At 36.0% G+C, this 21,859-nt stretch overlaps 3 protein-coding genes across 5 annotated transcripts in view; 1 reads left to right on the forward strand and 2 right to left on the reverse strand.

The window, feature by feature from the left end:
* Positions 1–9,160, reverse strand: LOC125269086 (angiopoietin-related protein 7). The gene is made up of 6 exons (XM_048191826.1): positions 8,780–9,160; positions 5,801–6,035; positions 5,303–5,440; positions 4,992–5,208; positions 1,260–1,455; positions 1–1,173 (listed from the first exon to the last, which is right to left on the reverse strand). The coding sequence occupies exons 1-6, from the start codon at positions 9,158–9,160 to the stop codon at positions 1,027–1,029; spliced, it is 1,314 nt and encodes a 437-aa protein (XP_048047783.1). The 3' UTR covers positions 1–1,026.
* A 4,426-nt stretch (positions 9,161–13,586) lies between these two features.
* pomca (proopiomelanocortin a) lies at positions 13,587–17,512 on the forward strand. Its single transcript, XM_048191825.1, has 3 exons — positions 13,587–13,721; positions 13,900–14,039; positions 16,698–17,512. Exons 2-3 carry the CDS (start codon positions 13,902–13,904, stop codon positions 17,223–17,225), a joined length of 666 nt encoding a protein of 221 aa, XP_048047782.1. The 5' UTR covers positions 13,587–13,721; positions 13,900–13,901; the 3' UTR covers positions 17,226–17,512.
* A 3,881-nt stretch (positions 17,513–21,393) lies between these two features.
* efr3ba (EFR3 homolog Ba (S. cerevisiae)) overlaps positions 21,394–21,859 on the reverse strand; it is a 43,148-nt gene continuing 42,682 nt past the window's right edge. For all 3 annotated transcript variants that reach the window (XM_048191828.1, XM_048191827.1, XM_048191829.1), the window contains exons 21-22: positions 21,795–21,844; positions 21,394–21,601 (exon numbers count right to left, since the gene is read on the reverse strand). In XM_048191828.1, the coding sequence (XP_048047785.1) occupies positions 21,502–21,601; positions 21,795–21,844 (150 nt within the window). In that variant the 3' untranslated portion in view covers positions 21,394–21,501. The remainder of the gene's footprint in view (positions 21,602–21,794; positions 21,845–21,859) is intronic.

Consider the following 21,859-nt stretch of genomic DNA (forward strand, 5'->3'; position numbering starts at 1 on the left):
CCATGTTCACTTGCTGGTCTGTTCCACCCTTCCTGTTAGTGTGAGATAGGCAGAAAGAGTCTTTATGGATGGTGCAGATAAGTTTATCTCATGGTAAAGTAGTCTGAAGAGCACAGAATGTCAGCTGTATACAAGATAGCAGGACATCGTTCAAAAACTAAGACATTTTTATACATTCTCAAAGTAGTTACAAAATGTAAACAATGTTGTGAAATATACATTTAGGCATTAAAAGGATGTACATTTTGGGATTATTTAAACACCTGTTACTGCTACATTACACAGAATTATTGAGGCTTAAAAACAAACATATTTACATATGCTATGTGTGGTAGGATATCTATTAATAGTTTTCTCAAATTTTCTCATAAACTGCTGAGGCTGGTTGCAACAAGACCTCTTAAGATTAGAAAGTCCTGATTGAGAATACCCATACAATTTTCAATTAAAATAGTTTTAAATATTTTTAAATATAATATTTTTATTTCTTTTATTATTATGATTGATTTTATTATATATTTACAAGACAAAAAAAAAAAAAAGATTAATGAATTAAAAAGGTTTTCTTAACTTAAGGGTTTTGTTTCAACTGGGTCCTAGACTCGTATCTTAAAAACATTTCTTCTGAATATTTCTATCCAACAAAGTAAATGTACAGTAACACCAATTAACATATGCAAAGTATGTACCAATCTTATATTAAGCTCTGGATTATTTCTAATTAATAATGATTATCCAAATAAAATTTTTGTACATGTTAAAAATTATTGATAATCTAATTCATGTTCTTTTATAATCACATTTGCTTATTTTATATTCATTACATTGAATACTTTGGTAAGTCAAAGACCAAGATTATGAGACGTGATTATCCAGAATGAAAAATGCGGATATTTTATTTTGAATATCCAGTTGGGACTTTCCCTTTAACCACAGTTCATGTACAGTAATTGTTTCGCCACGGTGAATCAATAATGGCCCAATGATGTCACAGCAGTATTGTTTTACACGGGTCCTTAAGCAGCGTTATGGAGAGAGGCGGGGCTTGTATGTCCGTGGGCGGATCATCATGCTCACCTTCTTCAAGGAGTAGTAATCTGAGTCCTTCCATGAGTACCACACAATCCCATCAGGCCCCAGAAGATTCTTCCCTTTGGCAGAGTAACGCCCCCCCTGGTGGTTAAGATAAATACACAGGACACAGTTAATATGTTTGGGCTTATATTTTATATTTAATTTTTCCTTCATTTGAATACGACCTTATAATACACTCCATTGAGGTTGGCAAAGAAGCACTGATGGTACCACCAGCCTCCGTGAGATATCTCGGCACAGATGTCACCTGTGTCTGGAGTGCTGAAGCTTTGCTTGTCATGGTACCAACCAAACGAGTCCTCAACTGTACCACTGAATCCTGATACATGGAGACGGTAGTGGTTGTCCTCGTTCTCAATCCTGCCAAAGCAAGAAAGTTATTTTTGCTTGCATTTCACAAAATGCATCGCATTGTTATATCTCACAATTCAAAAAAAAAAAAAGAAGAAGAAGAAAAAAGTCTGCGAATTGCGAGATGTAAAGTCCGAACTGCAAGATATCAAACTCGCAATTGGGAGAAAAAAGGTCAGAATTTTGAGACAAGTCGCAATTACCTTTTTTAGTTATATGAGTTTATATCTCACAGTTCTGCCTTTTTTCCTCAGAATTGTGAGATATAAACCCGGAATTGTGAGAAATAAAGTCAGAATTGTGAGATAAACTGAACAGTAAGATAAAAAAAAGTCAGAATTGAATTGACAGAATTGTACGGAAGAGGATTAGGGCCAAGCAATAATAAAAAAAATAAAACCATCTCGAGATTAAAGTTGTTAAATTTCGAGAAAAAAGTCGAAATAAAATGTTGAGAATAAACTCATTAAATTACGAGAAAAAAGTTGTTAAATTACGAGAACAAATTCGTTAAATTATGAGAAAAATGTTAAATTTCGAGAAAAAAGTCGAGATAAAATGTGCGAAATGAGTCGGAAGTCGCAACGTTCTATTTTAAGATATGGGCCAATAATGTGGAAAAACAATGAAAAAATCGATTATTTTTTTTTAAAGCTAAAATAATCTCTCAAAGTTTCGTAGTCCAGATAATTGAGTAAAGGTATTTATATGGCTATTAAATTTGACATGGTTTTACTAAATTCGCTGGAAATGAACTTCTCAACTCCTCTCGTCACTTATGAGCATTTCCCGGTATCCCCTGAAACGTCATTATCTCTGCTCTACAAATATGGTGTTACACGTTGTATAGAACCAATCAAACAGCTTAGAAATGTAAACACACTGACCTAAACGCTGATTTTTAACAATGGGAAGCCCCGTTTTGACTGACAGGCACGCGATCGGTCCAGCCATCCTCCTGTCAGACTAGCGCGCCTTATAAAATAAAACTCCCATTTGCGTGTCTCTCTTTAAAAGCCAATAAAAATTGAATCCATATAGGTAGCACAAAAATTCTTTTTGCATACAAAACCAAAGACTTTAAACTTTCATATCAAGCCTCCAACATGCTTCTGTTGCGTTGTTTTCGTTTAATATGCGTTTACAACAAAAATAGCACAGCCGCTAACTGAATACAGGTATGTATATTTCACGTGCTCATAACTTCATGAAAAATGCACAGATCATAAAAATGGCACATCAATATTTAAAGCAGATTCTCAAGATTAAAACGAATCCAAAATATAATATATTGCGTTGATCACAAGATATTACTCACGAAATGATTTAACATACTTGGCTAAAAACATGTCTCTCATCTCTCCGGGATGCAGTGTGTATCCAATGTTCCCGGACCAATCCACGTTCGTTTTCCAACGTGGAATAACACAAAATAGATATAATTTTAAAGCTTAGGATCTCATCTTTTTAATGCATCTAACCATTTTGAAAAACTCCTAAGGAGTGCTGAGAAGCACCTCTAAACCTGAGCTTACCTCCCGTTGGCGTCACCTGGCTGCGGAAAAAATGAACAACAATTTTTCAAACTATTCTTTATGCTATCACCACGAAATTTGAACCAGATGCAGCTCACATATAGAAGAGCATCACCAAAAAAGAATTTTTTAGCGATCTTATTGTGTTCCTGAGTTATTCCATGTCAAATAAAAAAAAAAGAAAAAATATTTTTAAAAAGTATATATATTTTTGTCTTTTATCAGCTGTTTCTCAGCAAGAAAATGTCCAAATGTAATGTAATTTATATTTTCTTAAAATTTAAAATGTTTTCTAACAAATGATACCTACCTTTTGACTCTCCTTGCTAGAGTTTTGGAGTTATGAGTCTTTACTTTTGTGTGTGTCGCTCAGGAAAAAAAAAAAAACCTCTAAAAAAGCCTTCAGGTCTTAAAGGGTTCAAATAAGTATATATTTTTCAAATAATTTGAGCTTCAGCCTGGTTTAGCATTTATATATATAAAAATGTCTTTAGTCAAATTAAGCTGTAAAATAAATAGTTTATCCCTTTTAATGCAATGGATTTTGAAAGATATCAACAAAAAACGGGCAAAAAACTTTAAAAGCGATTTTCTCAGGTTTTCAATTGGAAAAAGAGGGCAGACGACCATAATTCAAATGGGTATATCTTTAAAACTATTCAAGGTATGACTAGGATATCATTTTAAAGCTTATTGTCTCATCTTGCCATTGATACCAAAATCTCAATTTTGAAATTTGGGTCATTGTGACTCATTTTGCTGGATCAGGTCACAAATTATGAGAATAAAGTCATTAAATTACGAGAAAAAAGTTGTTAAATTATGAGAACAAATTCGTAATTTCGAACAACTTTTTTCTCGTAATTTAATGATTTTATTCTCAACATTTATCTCGACTTTTTTCTCGAAATTGAATGAGCTTTTTTCTAGTAATTTAATGAATTTATTTTCAACATTTTATCTCGACTTTTTTTCTCAAAATTTAAAGTCATTTTTCTCATAATTTAACGAATTTGTTCTCGTAATTTAACGACTTTTTTCTCGAAATTTAACAACTTTAATCTCGAGATGTTTTTTTTTTTTTTATTGCTTGGCCCTAATCCTCTTCCGTAGAATTGATTTTTATCTTGCTGTTCAGTTTATCTCACAATTCTGACTTTATTTCTACCAATTCCAAGTTTATATCTCACAGTTCTGAGAAAAAAACAGAATTGATATCTGAATTACGGTTAAAAAAAAGTCAGAATTGTGTGATATAAGCACAATTATGAGGAAAAAAATCAGAATTTCAAGATATAAACTCAATAAAATTGTGAGATTATACCCTGGTTTCACAGACAAGATAGTCCCAGGCTAAAATGCATGTTTAAGCTGTTTTAACTGAAAGCAACTTGCACTGACTTAAAAAATGTCAGTGCCATTGTTTTGTCAAGATGAACACCAGTAATGTTTTTTTAAGGCATGTTTATATTCTTAAATGCCCTAATTGAACTAAAGCCTAATCCTGGCTTAATCTAAGCCCTGTCTGTGAAACCGGGCCTGTAACTCACAATTCTGACTTTTTTTTCTTCTCAGAATTGTAAGATATATACTCGGAATTGCGAGGAAAAAAGTCAGAATTGTGAGATATTAACTGAACAGCAAGATAAAACAAAGTCAGAATTGTGCGATATAAGCATAATTGCAAGAAAAAAAGTCAGAATTGTCAGTTTATATTACAATTCTGTGAAAAACATATTGCAAGATATAAACTCACAATTGACTTTTGACAGACTTTTTTCTCAGAAATGTGAAATATAAACTTGCAATTGCAGGATAGTGGCCATTTTTATATTCTTATTCCATCTATTATGCCTTCATATTACTATTATAAATTGTATTTTTTTTTTCTAATTTAAATGTATTAATAATATTTAATATTATTAAATTATTTTATCAAAGTATACTGAAATCAAAAAATAAGTAAATGTTCTTAGTTCAAATAATCAGACTATCTTTCCAAAAGTTTACCAGAAGTTCTGGTACAGTGCGTGTTTGTGCTTGCCATTCCAGTCCTCGAGGTCAATCCGAAGGGAATACTCTCCCTGGCTGGAGATATCATGGATGTGGTCATTTCCCAGCCAGAATTCTGCATGCAGATCTCCGAAGCCATCCCTATATTCTGTCCATTTGCGGTTAAAATTGACCTTTCCATCCTGCCGACGCTGAAACATGGTCCATCCACCTCCTAGTCCAAAGAATGATTCGTTAATCTCAAATATTAACCTCTAAAGCTCATAATTGAACCTGTCTATGAACACTTTATTAGAAAAAATGCAAACCTTGAGTCTCCATATCACAATAAACTTCCACTGGAGTAGATCCCAGTGAGGGCACAACAGTAAAAATCCCAGATCGGTGGACTCCATTGTAGAACAGTGATGCACAGTCAATTGGACAGTTTCTTACATGCTGCACCTCTGAGGAAACAAAATAATATTAAATCAAATCAAGCTATTGCGTAACCACCATAGACATTGACATTTCTTTTGGAATCATTGTTTTATTTTGATTCAAAATATAGTTTCTGTCATACATGTTTAGTACATGAGCATGAGTAAATCATGACAATTTTCATTTTGGGGTGATCTCCCTGACAGCAACATAGTGACAGCCCAGATCCGGCCCATATCTGGTCTGCGTGAAATCCACATGTACCAGATGTGGGGAGGTTCTGGGCCACACTATGTTGTTGTCTGGGCTATCCCTTTAATTATCTAATAATGACTTTCTCTAAATGTTACTTCCCTGTAAGCTCTTCAGTACCTAGTCATGCTGACCTGGATGAAGGGTATCTTGGGCGCTGAGAAGCGGGCTTGTGCGGATGATATTGATCATACAGCCTGGATTGCGCCTCACACGGTCTACTATCATAGTGAGGTTGCGAATCTGTGTTTGCATTTCATAGATGAGTGATCCGTGGATGTGCAGCAGCGCATTGGCCTCTTCATAGATCTGCTGCAGCGTGTGAAAGCGATGCTCTAAAGACGAGTTTACTCCATACTTCTCCTCGCTCTGCCAGCACAGAGAAATAACATTCAGTAATTCACAGCACAGTGCACTTTGAGGACACAGCTCATATTCGTTTGCAGACAGGAAAACAAATGGAGTACTAACACAGATTAGCTTAATCTGGTAACACCTTTTATTTGGGGATTTGAAAGTGACCCAACAAAACAGTAAACTTTTTAGCTTTAGAGATAGAGAGAAGAGATTCTCTGGATTTTTATAGAAATTAATTGAGTGCCTTTTTGACGTTTAAGTCAAGATGACCTAAGAATTATGTGAGGTCAAAATGTACTTTTAAGGTCTACATGAAATTATAAGAGGCAAAATGTAATATGCCTTTAGCTTGAATGAGTTATTAAGAGCACAAGCATTCAAGCAATACTTGAGTAAAGGACCCAAATTACCCACAATACATGAAACTAGTAGAAGAATAACTACCAAAGTAGTACTTTATAAAATGTATTTCAACATTGTCAACCTGGGAATGATAAAGAAAAAGCATCATTGCCTCTTCAGTATAAAGGCCAAACAAACCTCTTCTGTTATTGCACTGCAATGTATAGCTGTCTTAAGAGGCTCTAGACAATTGATATCAACAAGAAACTACATTGTTTGGTGTTGCTAACAATTATAAGCATAAATTCATATAAGTAACGGTGTACATGGATGGAAAGCATTGTTGGCAACGCGCTCACTACTGATCATGTGTCTGTGGGACAGGTTCCAGCTCTAATCCAGTAATTGATCAGGGTTAAGGAGGCATTAGTACAGAAACAGTGCACTACTAAAAGGCTAAGCTGCAGTGCACAATACAGAGGTGTAGCACAGCTGTTAATATGTAACGTGTGATATAAAGATATACTTAGTAAATAAACAATGAAAATAAATGTAATAATCTCAATTTGTGATAATGCCAGATTGCTATGGTCACACAGGTTTGTTTATGCATTAAACTCATGGCCATGAGAAAGGGATCTTGAGGCCACGACTTCACATCACTTGGATGTCGTTACCAAAGACTTTATATATAGGATATAATATTAATGAATATGCAACATCCAGTATGGTGAATAAGCCCCGCCTTATAAGTGAAAGAGCCAATCGTTGATTAGTAAAGTCATCACGTCACTGCAGCTGCCGTTAGTAGCTCCGGTTGCTATAAATACAGGCAGCATTCTCAGACTCACGCTCATGACTGTGCAGTGGCTTTTCTAGCATGAAAAACAAGCTTTTTAAACTCTATTTGAACATAAGAAACAAGCTTTATGAGACTGTTGTCAGATTTTATTGGAGTTTCTGCTTCTGTTCTGCACTTGTTTAGTGAGGTCTGATCATGCTCTGACAACTGAAGTGATGTCTAGCTCTCATTGAAGTATAAGCGCGAGACATTACTGCCGTTGTCAGAGCACGATCAGACTAACCGAGTGCTGAACGCAGTTGGACATAGTGGTGTATTAGAGGTAAAAAATTATATAAATACTGTTCGGTTTCTCACACAAACCGATCATTTCTTGTCTTAGGACATCAATGTGTCGTCACGAGCCGCAGGGTTTAATTTGGATTTGTCTGTGCAAGTTTTTTTGACTCTTTTATTGAGTTCCCATTCACTCCCATTATTTGACTGACAGACGACAACGGTTGGAGTTAAAAATCATCATTTATGTTCAACTGAAGAAACAAAGTCACCTACATCTTGGATGCACTGGGGGTAAGCAGATAAACATCAAATTTTCATTTTTGGGTGAACTATCCCTTTAAGCGTTTCCATTTTAAAACGGCATTTTAAAATGAATACAATGCTCGTCTACAGTGGTGTTTCCATGGCACAATCTCCGTCTACACTACTCGACCGAAAACGCATGTCACATGACCGTTAATGCAAACTGGGCATGCGCGTACAAGTGTAAACAGTTGCCTCTTGAGAATGTAGATTATAAAATGCAGAGTTTAACTGCTCAATGGCTGCTAAAATGGACCGCAAAGTCAGCAAAGCTTGCAGTTTCCATGTCATTGTTTACACGGTCGTCGAGGCTGGTCTGTTACACAGCCATTGAGAGAGACGGCTCTGGGCTGCATTTTGCAAAAGCATTGTAAGTCTAAGTTGATCATATAGCCACCAATGATCTACGACCATCTACAATCAATTTAGGCTTACAAGGCTTTTGGGAAATGCAGCCCTTGTCTGTTATTGTCATGTTCCGGTACCGTAATGTAGGCAGCCACGCCTTTTCAAAAGTCTCCGTTTTGGTTGCAACTCCGGAGATTTCAAACTAAAATGTGGTCTGCAGCATTTTTGAAAGTCTCTGTTTTCAAAAGCGTTGGAGTAGTGTAAGCAACAGGTGTAACCGTAGCAAAAGTGATATGTTTTAAAACAAAAACGCACTTGTGTAAACAGGGCCTAAATCACATGTGGTCCAGTGCATGTTTACATAGAAAAAGCACGCTGAAATGCGTTCTGAGTGAACAGACTCTATGAAATCATTATAAAACACGTAATAAACAGCAACACATGCAAACATATTGTTCTAAGTGTCATGAGGTACAAGAACCAAAGAATCAGTTTTTTCGGATTCGAAACTGTTCGGAAGATCCGATCGATCATCTGCATTGGGACGCAGTCTGTTTCATATCTCAGAAATGACCCATTTCAACTTTAAAAATGTGTCATGAGAAATAGGCCTATATGATGGAATGAGGAAGGTGCTTCTCATAGAAACACACTTTACTTGCTAAAAGCCTGTAGCTCTTACCTGCAACTCCAGCACTTTAATACGATGCCTGTGACTCCTCAGCTCCTCTTGAAGCTCTGAGATGGTCTCTTTCAGGTCCTGCATTTGCTGCTTGCGTTCTTCATTCTCACGCAGCCAGTAGGAGACCTCATCTGTACAGCGGAACATGTCAGGACACCGCTGTTCCTCCAGCTGGGGTAATGTGGCTATTAAACGACACTGTCCATTTGGCATCACTTCATTGCTGTATTCACCACACTGCATTAGGCCACTGCTAACTCGATGTGTGTTACCCTGAGAAGGGTCTGTTTTAGACTCTTCAACAGCATCTTTGGATTTGACACCAAGAAACGGGGCCCATGCTGACCAGAGTAACAAAGCATTCACCACAGACAACCTCATTCTGCAAAAGACTGAAGTTCTCCAGAAAAGTGAGGACTGGGGTGTGAAATCCTCATCAGACCCTGAATCCTGTTTGGGTTCTCAGACTGGTAAAGCTTATTGCCCCATGGGTTAATGCTGCCATTAGACCTCTCCAGAGCAGATGGGAAGTAATTGAGATCCTAAACAGATTGCCACCCAGCATTCTGCGTAAAGAAATAATAGAATGATGACACTCATTGACACAAAAATATAGCTGGAAGCAGCAATGCGGAGCCAAGCTAGCAAGCATTATAAGCAGATCAAGCACAGCATGTACAGCAAGCACATCAAAGCTCAACACACTGATCAATCAAAGGCTCTACTGTGTAAATCTCAAAAGCGCAAAACACTATTAAGATTTTTGTATAAAATTGCACTGCATGTTCTACTTAATAAGTTTAGATCAGATCATTCTCAGAGAGAAGCAATGTCTGGAACAGATGCAACTTCTTGGACAGGATTTGAACCCATGACCTGAAAGGTTCAGGGCAGATGTCATAACAGACACCTGCTCACGTTGCTTTACCAGGCTGCCAAGGAAAGCTTTCAGTGTGAGAATGAGCACACAAAAACATTAATTGGCATGTTAACCAGATTAGCATGCTAAACTAACTTAATGTTGATGTAGCTTATGTGCCACTCTATAAAGAATGGCAAATAAGCTTAGCATAAGAAAGCAAACAGAGGCAAGTTCATATTCGAAGAGGTATTTCTTGGGAACGGTAGTGAATATTATATAATGTGAATATTTCAAAGATTATATGATCAGATTTTGGACAAAATTGGACAATATTTGTCGAGGGGTAGACAAAAGAAGGAAAAGGACACATCATCAGAATCGGCATAAGCCAGGGAACTTCACACAAAGAAAACAAATTTTGAAATGTTTTCAAAAACTTTTTTGCGTTTTTGCAAAAAAAACGTATATCTCTGGAACACTAGGTGGTGCTGTGTTTAAACTTCTCAGGTCCCTTTAGGACATGCTAATGATGATACCTACCAAATTTTGTGCCAATATGTCAATTTGTTTAAAAGATATTGCAATTTATGACAAAATTCAAAATGGCGGCCCGATGATTAATCCGATCCTGGCAAAATCAGTATCCCTGTATTCAGCATGACACAACGAACATTCTCAACATTGCATAATGTTTTATTTCGATGGTTTTTATTTTAAAAATTACTTATTTTGATTTTAATTTTTTATGACTTAAACTCATTAAACTCACAAACCTCAGTCTGGGGAATATAATATAATAGACTTCATGTTGTAACAAAGAATGGAATCTATTTTCTTTCTCTTTGTATATTTATATCAGTATGGTACAAGATTATTCAAATCAATGTGATAAATGAGTTAGGTCAAAAGTAATCTAAAAAGTAATCGGAAAGTAGTCAGAATACATTACCTAAAATGAGTGATTTAGATTACATTACTACAATTTTTGTCATGTAATTTGGAATCAGTAACTGATTACAATTTGTAAGCAATCTACCCAGCACTGTGTACAAATATGAGCTAGATGTAATATCTTGGCTTTGGAGTAAAGTTAGTTACATGTGTGCTAATATCATCAATTCTATAAAGCACTTAATAATGAAAGGTCAGTGATTCTGCATTCACATCTGATAATGGGACCAGGCCTAGTGTGTACATCATGTACAGTTTAACTGGTTATGTTCTGTTGTTTCAAAATTCTTATTTGATTTGTGTGATGCAGATTTTGAAAGAAAAGTATCTAATGCCTATTGCATATTTATTGACTCATATTGTCCACTGAGTCTTTATTCATCAAGCATTTTGCCCTCACAGTGCATTTAGAGATCATTAGAGGTACAACAAGCCTTCGACATTACTGCATGATCATGTAACTGAAAACAGATCCAACTTTACAGATGCACACACCATTCATGAGCCTAATGCATCCTGAAATTCCAAAGACTATAATAAAAGCCTTTGAAATGCCAGCAAATGAAAAATAATCAAATGAACAAATGAGATAAGCAAAGTTACCTTTCGCTAGACAGGCAAATCTCCTTTTCATTGGGAATGTGGCAGGAAAGTATATCTTCTTCGCTCACTCATTGTTGGTAGGAAATGCTGTGCAATGAACAGTATTACTATGGGCTGACAGACATCTTATCCTCTAAATCTTCTCTAATAGGATTACATTCACCGTGCAGTGTGGGTAAATATACAGCCTATAACATATATGCTTGACATTTTTACTTATTGTTAGGTAGACTTGGATGTCGATTTTTTTTTCTAATTAAATATCTATCTAAATATATATTCTAAAAATGTCTAAATGTGTGATTTTCTCATTGTTATGACCACTTTTTTTTTACACCAATTATTGTTTGTGTTAAATGGCATTTATCTTAAAAAAAAAAGATATTTAGTTTAACACTTGTTTTAAAATCTGAAACCTCTTTTTCCTTATATTTAGCCCCATTATACTCATCTATGGCATTCTATGTCTCTGAGGACTGTGTGTGACAAAGCAACCAATAGCATAAAAATAAAAGCCAACAAGGTCACAACTCCAATAATGATGTTGCCTTAATGGAAAAGGCCTTCCAGAGAGCAGTGTTGCCAAGTCTGCAGTTTTCAAGTGGAATTGGGCTACTTTAACACTATTGCTGCGGGTTGTTTTTCATGTCTGAGGGGTTGAAGCGACCCCAAATAACATGATATTTAGCCCCTGGAATGCGATTTTTAATTTTGAGTAGCAATTGGGTGGGTTTTGTTGTGAAAACCTGGCAACCCTGTTCCAGAATCGCTTTGCTCCAGGCGGTGATTACCAATGTAGAAACACTATTGTCAATGAACAGAATCACTCAGCTGAGAGTGAAATTTAGGACATGGTCTTTGACATTTGTCAGCGTTCTATACCAAATGGTTTCTGTCTTAAAGCAGATTAGGTGCAAGAAAAAAATATGATCATCTCGCTGTTTAAGACATACAAGAAAAGATAAAAATGCACAATAAAAACTAAAGCTATAGTTTCCAGAAGATTTTAAAAAACATGCAGGGTGGCGGTTTGATATTACAACAACTGAACTAAAGTATTATTAAAGCAGAATTATTATATTAATTGTGATTGTAAAATACTTTTTTTTTTATTTAAAAAAAACTAAACTTTTTTTTACTGTATAATATATACGTTGCATATAATGCAACTAATACAAAAATACCATTTATTGTATTTATAATATATGTTAATAAAATAAATATAACAAGATTACAAATACAAGATTAAATTTAATATATATACAGTCAAACCAAAAAGATGTTTTTGATATTTTTACTAGTAGGTGCAGGACGCTATAGTTCATTTATATAAGTGAGGATAGCAAAATAAAATAAACTGTGACATATTATACCCAAAAATTCTTCTTACAGTGGACTACCTGTAAAATTGATAAAAATTTGGAACCAAAAATTCTTCAGACACTTTGATCTGACCATGTTTTGCTTAAGTGTTATCTGACATAATTAAGATTTTTTTTTTTCTGACACAGTTTAACTCTGAGATCTTGTCATATTTTATTACCATTTTTTAAACTATATAGTGAATAAACTGTAATAATGAATGAAATGTTCAAGGTGTCTGAATACATTTTATTTTGACTGTATACACACATACACACACACACACACATATATATATATATATATATATATATATATATATATATCTCCCTGGAATAGTTTCTGTCTCTTTACCACTCAAAAGACACGGGTCATCTATTTATTACTGTATATTACTAATATTTTGTAATATGTTTATATTTTTTTATATTAACATTAAAACATATTATTTTTATTTTATTTAATATTTTCTGCTAATATGAATTGCTTTTTATTTCTCCCTGAAAGGTTCACAATAATTTTTGGCATAATAAATACAGCAATAATACTATATAATACCATGATTTTATGTTTTGTAATTATCTGCTCAACCTAATCTGTTACTGGCATTCAATCCTTTCAAAACATGTTAATGGTGAAATTACGAACCTTTGTCCAGCTAAACTTTAAACACACCCAGATGGCTTACTTTTTCCAATCCCTCAGCTTCCAATTCATTTCAACATAAGATTAGCACCTGTGTGCCCTTACACAAAGAAAACACATGCCCTATAATTGATTTGAAGTGGATTTAAACCTTTAATCACCAAAGTCATGTAAACTGACACGTATGCCCTTAAACTTGATGAGAAAGACCATTATCAGAACATCAGAATGAAGATATCGTCCTAATCCTGCACTCATTCACAACTGACTTTTCACTGTTGACTGACAATCTTTGATGGATTACTCATCTGTACCGTGGATGATGCGCCAGGGTTTCCAACCTGCACCACCCATTAAAAGTGACAGAGCTTGGTGGCCTTGAGGATTTGACGCACAGGTAGCTTATAAAAGACGACTAGATGAGGGTCTCAGACATCAGAGACAAGCAAACATAACCACGCAGATCACAGAACCTCAGAGAGAAGAACTTTGGTCGGCTGACTTCTTTCTGTATAACAGGTGAGTAAAGAAATTCATGCAGTGAGGTTCAGTTTTGGTTTTTGCACTTCTAATAATTCACGATGATTCATGTTTAGTTTATTACTATGAAGTATTATTTCACATTCCGTTCAAAATTCTTTGTTCTTTTAATTGTGGTGTGACATGAAATAATCCTTTGAATATTCTGTTGTATCAGATATGGTGAGGGGAGTGAGGATGTTGTGTCCTGCTTGGCTCTTGGCTCTGGCTGTACTGTGTGCGGGCGGCTCTGAAGTCAGAGCTCAGTGCTGGGAAAACACTCGATGCCGAGACCTCACCACTGAGGAGAGCATCTTGGTGAGTGACAATATTCCTTGCACAACTGCTTTTCAGTTCACAAATTCAAATTTTGCTGTAGATACTTCTTATTCGTTATTAGTGGTGCTTGCCAAAGCAAATATCATCATTGCTAACACTTAGGATTATGGATTTGAACATCTAATTTTTTGGCACATAACCACACTGTAACCGCAATACTAAATCATGCAGCTTGCAGAAAAGAGGTGTGACTAATGATTTTTACCTAGCAAAAGATAGGACAATACACCTCGTTCACTTGAAAGGTTATAGGTACATAAGCTATTATTATGTAGATAAAGTATTCATTATAATGTTTTTGATCAAACGACCTTTGTCAATATTTTTCTTTCTGTACATTGCTGCAGCACCTCTGCCTGAAATGCTCTGTTTTAGATTCTGTCTCTTTAAAGCCCACGTTATCAAAAAGCCCAGTCCGCTCTGATTGGTCAACCAGAAGCTGTAAATAGTATTAAAGGGGTTCTGTCAACCAAACAGATCTCGCCTCCCATTGACTACCATACTAGGAAAAAAAAAATACTATGGTAGTCAATGGGGGGGTGAGATCTGAGGGTGAGTAAATGATGACAGAATTTTCATTTTTGGGTGAACTATCCCTTTAAGGTACATTCACGCCATGTTGTAATTACTGTAGTTACGAGATTCCAACTTGTAAAAAGCATTTATGTCCTTGTAGAACTCGTAATTACAGCTTGTAAACTGGGAATTTTCAAAGAGCTTCTACTTGTACCACCTAACCACTGCAGATTTATTTGGGCGTTAATAGTGTTGCCATAGAAATACATAATTCCCAGTCTGAGGATGTGAACAACTTTGAGTAGATTAGAAGATTGTCATCTCGAAATTACGGTAAATACGACATGGTGTTTAGCATTATATCTATGCTGACATTAGTAAAATAAAAAAGCATAATAGATGCTTTTTATATTTTAAATTTGCTGACAAAGGCAAGACCGAAACGTTGTAATAAATTATTGTTTTGAAAGCTGGTCGTGTATTTATTTAAAGAGATTATTCACTCAAAAATGAAAATTCTGTCATTAATTATCCCCCTCATGTCATTCCAAACCTGTAAGACTTTTGTTCATCTTCGAAACACAAATTAAGATATTTTTGATGAAATCTGAGAAATTTCTGTCCCTCCATAGACAGCTACGCAACTCAAATTAACTTAACTTCAGATTAGAAATCGTAAAGAAATCATAAAGAGATCGTAAAAACAAATCAATATGAATTGAGCGGATTAGTCCAAATTTTCTGAAGAGATTCGATTGCTTTATATGATGAACAGATGTAATTTCGCTTTTATCCACATATAAACATTGATCAGCGAACATAAACAGAAGCTCAACCGAACCTCTTGCTGAAGCTCAAACGTGCTATATAACTCTTAAATGCATAACTCGGGTCTTTAGTGACCCGAGACATCATTCACTACCCTCCTCCTCATTCATTTTTTAAAGTTAGACTTCAACCTTCTTGGTATTCCTCAATCAATTCATTATAAAGAATATAACATAAAATTATAAAAGAATGCCTATTTTTGAATTCATATTTTGTAAAAATTGTATAGGGTCGCTAACGACCCGAGGTGTGTATCAGTGTACGTATATTTTTTCTGCACAAAATTAATCGAATCGTAGATGACGGAATAAGTGCAATTCACCTTTATTCCACAAGGTGGCAATGTCTGATACACAATGCTGAAGTGACGATTCATTTAGACGGAAAAACATGAAATGGCTCAGCGATTTACTGCAGAGCAAGTACTAAACGCAATCAAATATGACTGGAACTCTTACTGGATGGAACTGGTGAAGCTGTTAGCGATCGAAATATTGATTTTGAAGATGTTGAAAATTATATAGTTCTGAGAATACGTTTGAGATCGCGAATGGGCTCATATTTGCGACCTCAAACATAAAACTAGCCTATTATTTGCTGAATTTACTGGAAATGAGCTCTGATGAGGACAGTGATGATGGCATAAAATATCTGCTCAAACTGAGCCCTTTCAAGCTCCAAAAGGTAACAAAATATGATTTATTTTATTCTTCTGTAATTGCTACTCTAATATCAGATGAGTTTTATATTATTGCAACAGGTAGAGATCCTTCCGTGTTAGATATAGATCCGGGTCAATAAAGACCCGAATATGTAAGAATGATTGGCGAAACAGTCATGCATTTAAGGGTTAACACACGAGAATGAACCTCATTGGTTCTCATCTCGTACGTGTCAAGCAAACATGCTTGAGCCTCCGTTTACCATGAATGTTTATATGTGAATAAAAGCCTAAATTAAATCTGTTCATCACATAAAGCGATCCTGTCTCTTCAGAAAATTTGGAATTCATATGGATTAGTTTTACGATCTCTTTATTGAACTTTTTGAAGCGTCAAAGTGTCAGTTGTGTAGCTGTCAATGGAGGGACAGAAAGTTCTCAGATTTCTTAAAAAAGATTTTCATTTGTGTTCCGAATGAAAGTCTTACGGGTTTGGAACAACATGAGGGTGAGTAATCAATGACAGAATTTTCATTTTTGGGTGAACTAACCCTTTAAAAGCAACACAACACCACTTGCATTTTGTTTGGAAATTTTAAAATTCTATAGTTTCTTCTTTTGCTCTCCCTAAGGAATGCTTACAGCTATGCAGGTCTGATCTGACAGATGAAACCCCCGTCTACCCCGGAGAAAGCCATTTGCAGCCTCCCTCCGAACAGGAGCAAAACGAGGTCCTCGCACTCCTGTCCCCAGTCGCCCTCGCAGCTGCTGAGCAAATGGACCCAGAATCCAGCCCGCCGCACGAGCACAAGCGCTCTTACTCCATGGAGCATTTCCGTTGGGGAAAGCCAGTGGGCCGCAAGCGCCGGCCCATTAAGGTGTACACGAACGGCGTCGAGGAGGAATCCGCCGAGACTCTCCCGGCCGAGATGAGACGCGAGCTGGCAACCAACGAGGACGACTATCCCCAAGAGGAAAACGCTTTAAATCAGCAGAAGAAGGACGGCTCCTACAAAATGAACCATTTCCGCTGGAGCGGCCCGCCTGCTAGCAAGCGCTACGGAGGCTTCATGAAGTCCTGGGATGAGCGTAGTCAGAAACCCCTTCTCACACTCTTCAAAAACGTCATAAACAAAGAGCACCAGCGGAAGGACCAGTGAGGAGATTTTCATGGGACGGGTATAGAGGAGTTGATGAGAGGGTTTTATCATGCATAGTTAAACAAAAGAGGGTGGGTGAAGTTACCAATAGCACTTAATTCTTGATGCTTTAGAGTTTATTCACATTGTATTCAACAATAAATTCTCAATTCTGTACATAGAAATGCTGTGGTGATTAAATACTGGTTTGGAAGCTAAAGAAACAGCAATTTTAGATCATTCATTGAAATGTAATATACTGTAAATTTTGAAAATGTGACATAAAAATGGTTGTTTCAAACAGAAAAGAACAAAATGGTTCATTTCTGAGAAACAAACACACATCAAAATCATTCAGCAGTTGCCAATAAAGCTATAAACACAGGTCAGACTTTGAATTCATAAAATTAGTCTTTAATTGATATTCTTATTATTCACACCACATATGTACATCACTAAATTTCATGTAGGCAAACATTCACAGAACACAGTTCTGAAGTCATATCCGTTTGCAGTGATAGTATCTAAACACAGGTTGACTAATTACGATCCACAGTGTTGTAATGATCTCACTGATTAAAAATTTAAATGAAAAAAGGTAAAAGCACAGAGACAAAACACCCAGTGCATGCAGCAGCTGACAAGGAAAGACTAAACTTTGATATTTGATTTCATACATGCAAAATCACCTCACATGTAAGCAGTCTAGAATATTCCATCAGTTGAACATCACAGCCATATTGACAGAAGATAAACCTATTTTGTATTTTTATGCTTGTAAAAGGCATTACCAAAATATATATATATAAATAAAATAAAATAATATACATCAGCCTAAAAAAAAAAGACTTCAAGAGCTATAAAGAGTTTTACGACAAAAAAAAAAAAAAAAAAAAGTGGAACCGGAACAATATGACATGACAACACATAACACCATAAAATTTTAGTCAAGAACACGTCAAGATGAAATTTCGCACAACATGAAGTATATTCAGCATACACCACATTTACACAGTGAGCTTTAAAGTGCTGCGATTAAATCTGGGAGAACAAAATCTTGACCTATGTAACTCCTCCGGTTCTACAAAAGACCGCAGCCTCTAGTGTCATTCGCTAGTGCGCCTCTTGAGGCCAGAGGAGTGAGGTTTACTCTCACAGCTCTTACTAGCCCCTAAACCTCAGTCCCATCCAGGTCACAGCACCAGTATAACTGGTCCTACTTGCACCGCTCAGAGCGGGATTCGAACCAGTGTCACCTGCATGGGAAGTGGGCACGCTAACAAGGATGCTAAAGACCGTAGCCTCTAGCATCATTCACTAGTGCGCCTCTTGAGGCCAGAGGAGTGAGGTTTTACTAGCTGGCTAGTAAACACACACAAACCTGAAATTATTTATACATTTTTGCAAAAGAAAAGAAACATTGCACAAGCGAAAAATGAAACGCTTATCATGGCAAAAAGGGATATAATTGATCCCTTTAGACCCATTTGGGAATTTCCCATTAAAAGTTAGCGAAACTTCAGTGAAATTTTGCAAGCAAAGTAGGTCCTCTACTGTATGTAGAGATGTGTGAAGTGCTGCTTACTCTTTATATTGGTATACCCGGCGAATTTGTGTGTTGAATGTTCAACAAACTTGAATTTGTTGTGCAAATATGTTGAATTTGCCAACATAAAGCTGCTTGTTTGGAAGTGACCTCTGAGTTAAAGGTGCTTCATGCTTTACTACACTTGACAATGACCTGTGATAAAATTTACCATAGCTCGGCGTAATCCAGTCATTCCAATAAGAATCCGCACGAGAGCAAAAATAAAGTTGCCCAGGGAGAATTTGCTAATTTTCAAGTTGGCCACATGAATTCGCCACACTGTCTGAGAAGTGCTTTATACATCACTACACTTTTTTGCCTGTGAAATGCTTATGAAATTTCATTAATGTGATTTTGTTCACAAAATTTTGCTAATGTGACCGTGTGTCCTAAAAAGTGTTATCAGTTCACTCTGCTTCACAAAAAAAACAATTTACGCAATCAAACAAACATTACGCAAAAGAACACTTCACCTCTTTCCTGTGCTAGAGAGGTACAGTTGTAGGAAACCGCAGCGATTATAATAATAAATGATGATACGGGACTGAATTCACTATGTAAACATTCACTTTCTTACATACAGTGTCATTAAAGGTATACTCAACCAAAAAAATGAAAATTCTCTCATCGTTTACTCACCCTCGTGCCTTCCCAGACGTTTATGACTTTCTTTCTTCTGTGGAATATAAACGTTTTTTAGAAAAATAATCTAACTCTGCGAGGCCATATAATGCAAGTGGATGGGTCCCTTTGAACAAGTTGATGTTCAAAAACCATGCAAAATGAACACAACAGTAATCCATTCGACCCCAGTGGATGAAACATGCCTTCTGAAGCAAATAGCAAGAACGTTTCGGCCAAATGTGGCAGATAGCTGGTACATCTGGTCTAGATATAGAATGGCTAAGCTCATGTGAGCCAACTTTTCACCATATATGTTTTGCCATGTGATCTCTTTTTAGATCAAAAGAAAATTTGGATTCTTTTGAATCCAAGTTTGTGTTCCACAGAATAAAGAAAATCATACATATGGGTGAGTATGATGAAAGAATTTTCATTTTATTCCTTTAACCATGGTTCTAATTGGGAAAACTGCAGTCAGGTGAGCTGGAAACTTGCTATTTGCTGCATTTTTTCTTCAGCTTCTACACAAGAGTTTTAATTTTTAAAATCATTAATTATTGCTTTAAATACAACTGTTATTGCAGCATGTAGAGACGTTTAAACATGCAAACAAAGCTTGTATTTCACTAAACTGTTTGTACCCACATTGAAAAAGTTTTTGGAAATATTAGGACATTCTTAAACAAATGTTCTTAACTTAAGATACAAAATTTAAGGCAGCTTTACTTTTGAGTTATACAGGAAAACCAATCACTTGCTCTGAACAACAGACTCACAACGCAGACAAGATACGATCATTTGTCACTAAATTCTGTCCTTTTTCATCTAGACTAAGCGATTAAGTGCATATTTAACCAACATATGGTATATTCTCTTGGTTTGTTAGTCTTTGTTGGCATAAATAGACCTCAGGATAAAGTACAGCTATAATCCTTATCTAAAGTCCGATATTACACTAGACCAGTGTTTCTCAACTGGTGGGTCGCAAGACCGTTTTGAGAGTGCAAAGGAACAACAACAAACGTAATTCAATGTTTTTCTGATGTACGGCTTTTATTTTGAAAGACGTGCGTAAAAGCTGTTGACTCGTCAGAAGCAGTTTAAAGTAAATACTGCCTGAAACGCGTTGTCCTTATTCAGTATCTGATGTCAGTTGAGATGTTGTCATTATTCTAACGTTATTTTCGTAATTTGTTACGAAATAAAAAGTCCCTCACCTCAGAAAAACAAACTTTCCTGTCCTGTCAGCCATTATACTGTGCTTGCCTCGTAGCGCGCACTCTTAAAACGCACACGCAAATGCGGCGGCACGCGCTGAGCATGCAACGTCGTAGTTATGTTGTAAATTATTAAGTAAATTATTCATTTCCATGCAGGTATGATGTTCATTCTATTCATCAGGATCAATGTCCATATGTTTCATTAACAGGTCATGTATTGTGTATCTACTATGGTAACTGTTGTTTCCTTAACCCCAAAATGCCACTTTATTTTCACTTTGTGTTGTTTTGTATATTTTATTTGTGGTGGCTTTTACTAGCTTACTTTATTGTGTTAACTAGTTTAGGACAGCTATTTAAAGGATTAGTTCACTTTCAAATTAAAATTTCCTGATAATTTACTGACCCCTATGTCATCCAAGATGTTCATGTCTTTCTTTCTTCAGTCAAAAAGAAATTAAGGTTTTTGATGAAAATATTCCAGGATTTTTCTCCATATAGTGGACTCCAAACGGTTGGGCTCCATTCTGGAATGTTTTCATCAAAAACCTTAATTTTTTTTCGACTGAAGAAAGAAAGACATCAACATCTTGGATGACATGGGGGTGAGTAAATTATCAGGAAATTTTCATTTGAAAGTGAACTAATCCTTTAATAGCCTTACCTTTTACTGTTTATTCATTAGTATTAGCGATATTGTTACAATTTGTGTGTGTGTGTTAAGTAAAGTGGGAATCCAAACCAGTTGAGAACCACTGCACTAAAGGACATGGTTTAGAAGACACAGTTACACCTGGACATTGAGAAGGAGTGATAATAGTGGGATGAAAACAGCTGTATGCTGCGACTGGGACTCCAGGGTCTCTCAGTATACACAGAGGTCTGGAAAGTCCATTTCATACACTGGTATGGAGCGGGTCCGGCCGTGACCATTCCCGACAGAGCCAGACGGACTCGGCGGAGGCCTGTCCAACCGAGTGAGAGAGAGAGAGAGAAAGAAAGATGAAACAAATGTCAATCACATGAGACAGCCAAAACAGCCTTTTTCCAATGTAGTCGAATATATGGATGTATCATACTATAGTCCTTTTTGCACAATTGAATGTTTAGGAATGCTAATTCATAAAATGTTACAGAAGACAGTTTTATATCATGTACCTGATTGTGATTTCGAAGATTTGGTTGAGTTTACTCTGCAATAAGGAAGCCTACAAAAAAAAAAA

Source organism: Megalobrama amblycephala, linkage group LG5 (genome assembly GCF_018812025.1).
Source record: "Megalobrama amblycephala isolate DHTTF-2021 linkage group LG5, ASM1881202v1, whole genome shotgun sequence".
NCBI classification, from domain to species: Eukaryota; Metazoa; Chordata; class Actinopteri; order Cypriniformes; family Xenocyprididae; genus Megalobrama; species Megalobrama amblycephala.

Coding starts and splice junctions, on each gene's coding strand:
- LOC125269086 (XM_048191826.1), bottom strand. CDS start 9,160: ATGAGGTTGTCTGTGGTGAATGCTTTGTTACTCTGGTCAGCATGGGCC. Junction 5,209..5,302: donor TTGTGATATGGAGACTCAAG/GTTTGCATTTTT, acceptor TCTTTGGACTAG/GAGGTGGATGGACCATGTTT. Junction 1,456..4,991: donor GCACTGTACCAGAACTTCTG/GTAAACTTTTGG, acceptor TTGCTTTGGCAG/GATTGAGAACGAGGACAACC.
- pomca (XM_048191825.1), top strand. CDS start 13,902: ATGGTGAGGGGAGTGAGGATGTTGTGTCCTGCTTGGCTCTTGGCTCTG. Junction 14,040..16,697: donor CCACTGAGGAGAGCATCTTG/GTGAGTGACAAT, acceptor GCTCTCCCTAAG/GAATGCTTACAGCTATGCAG.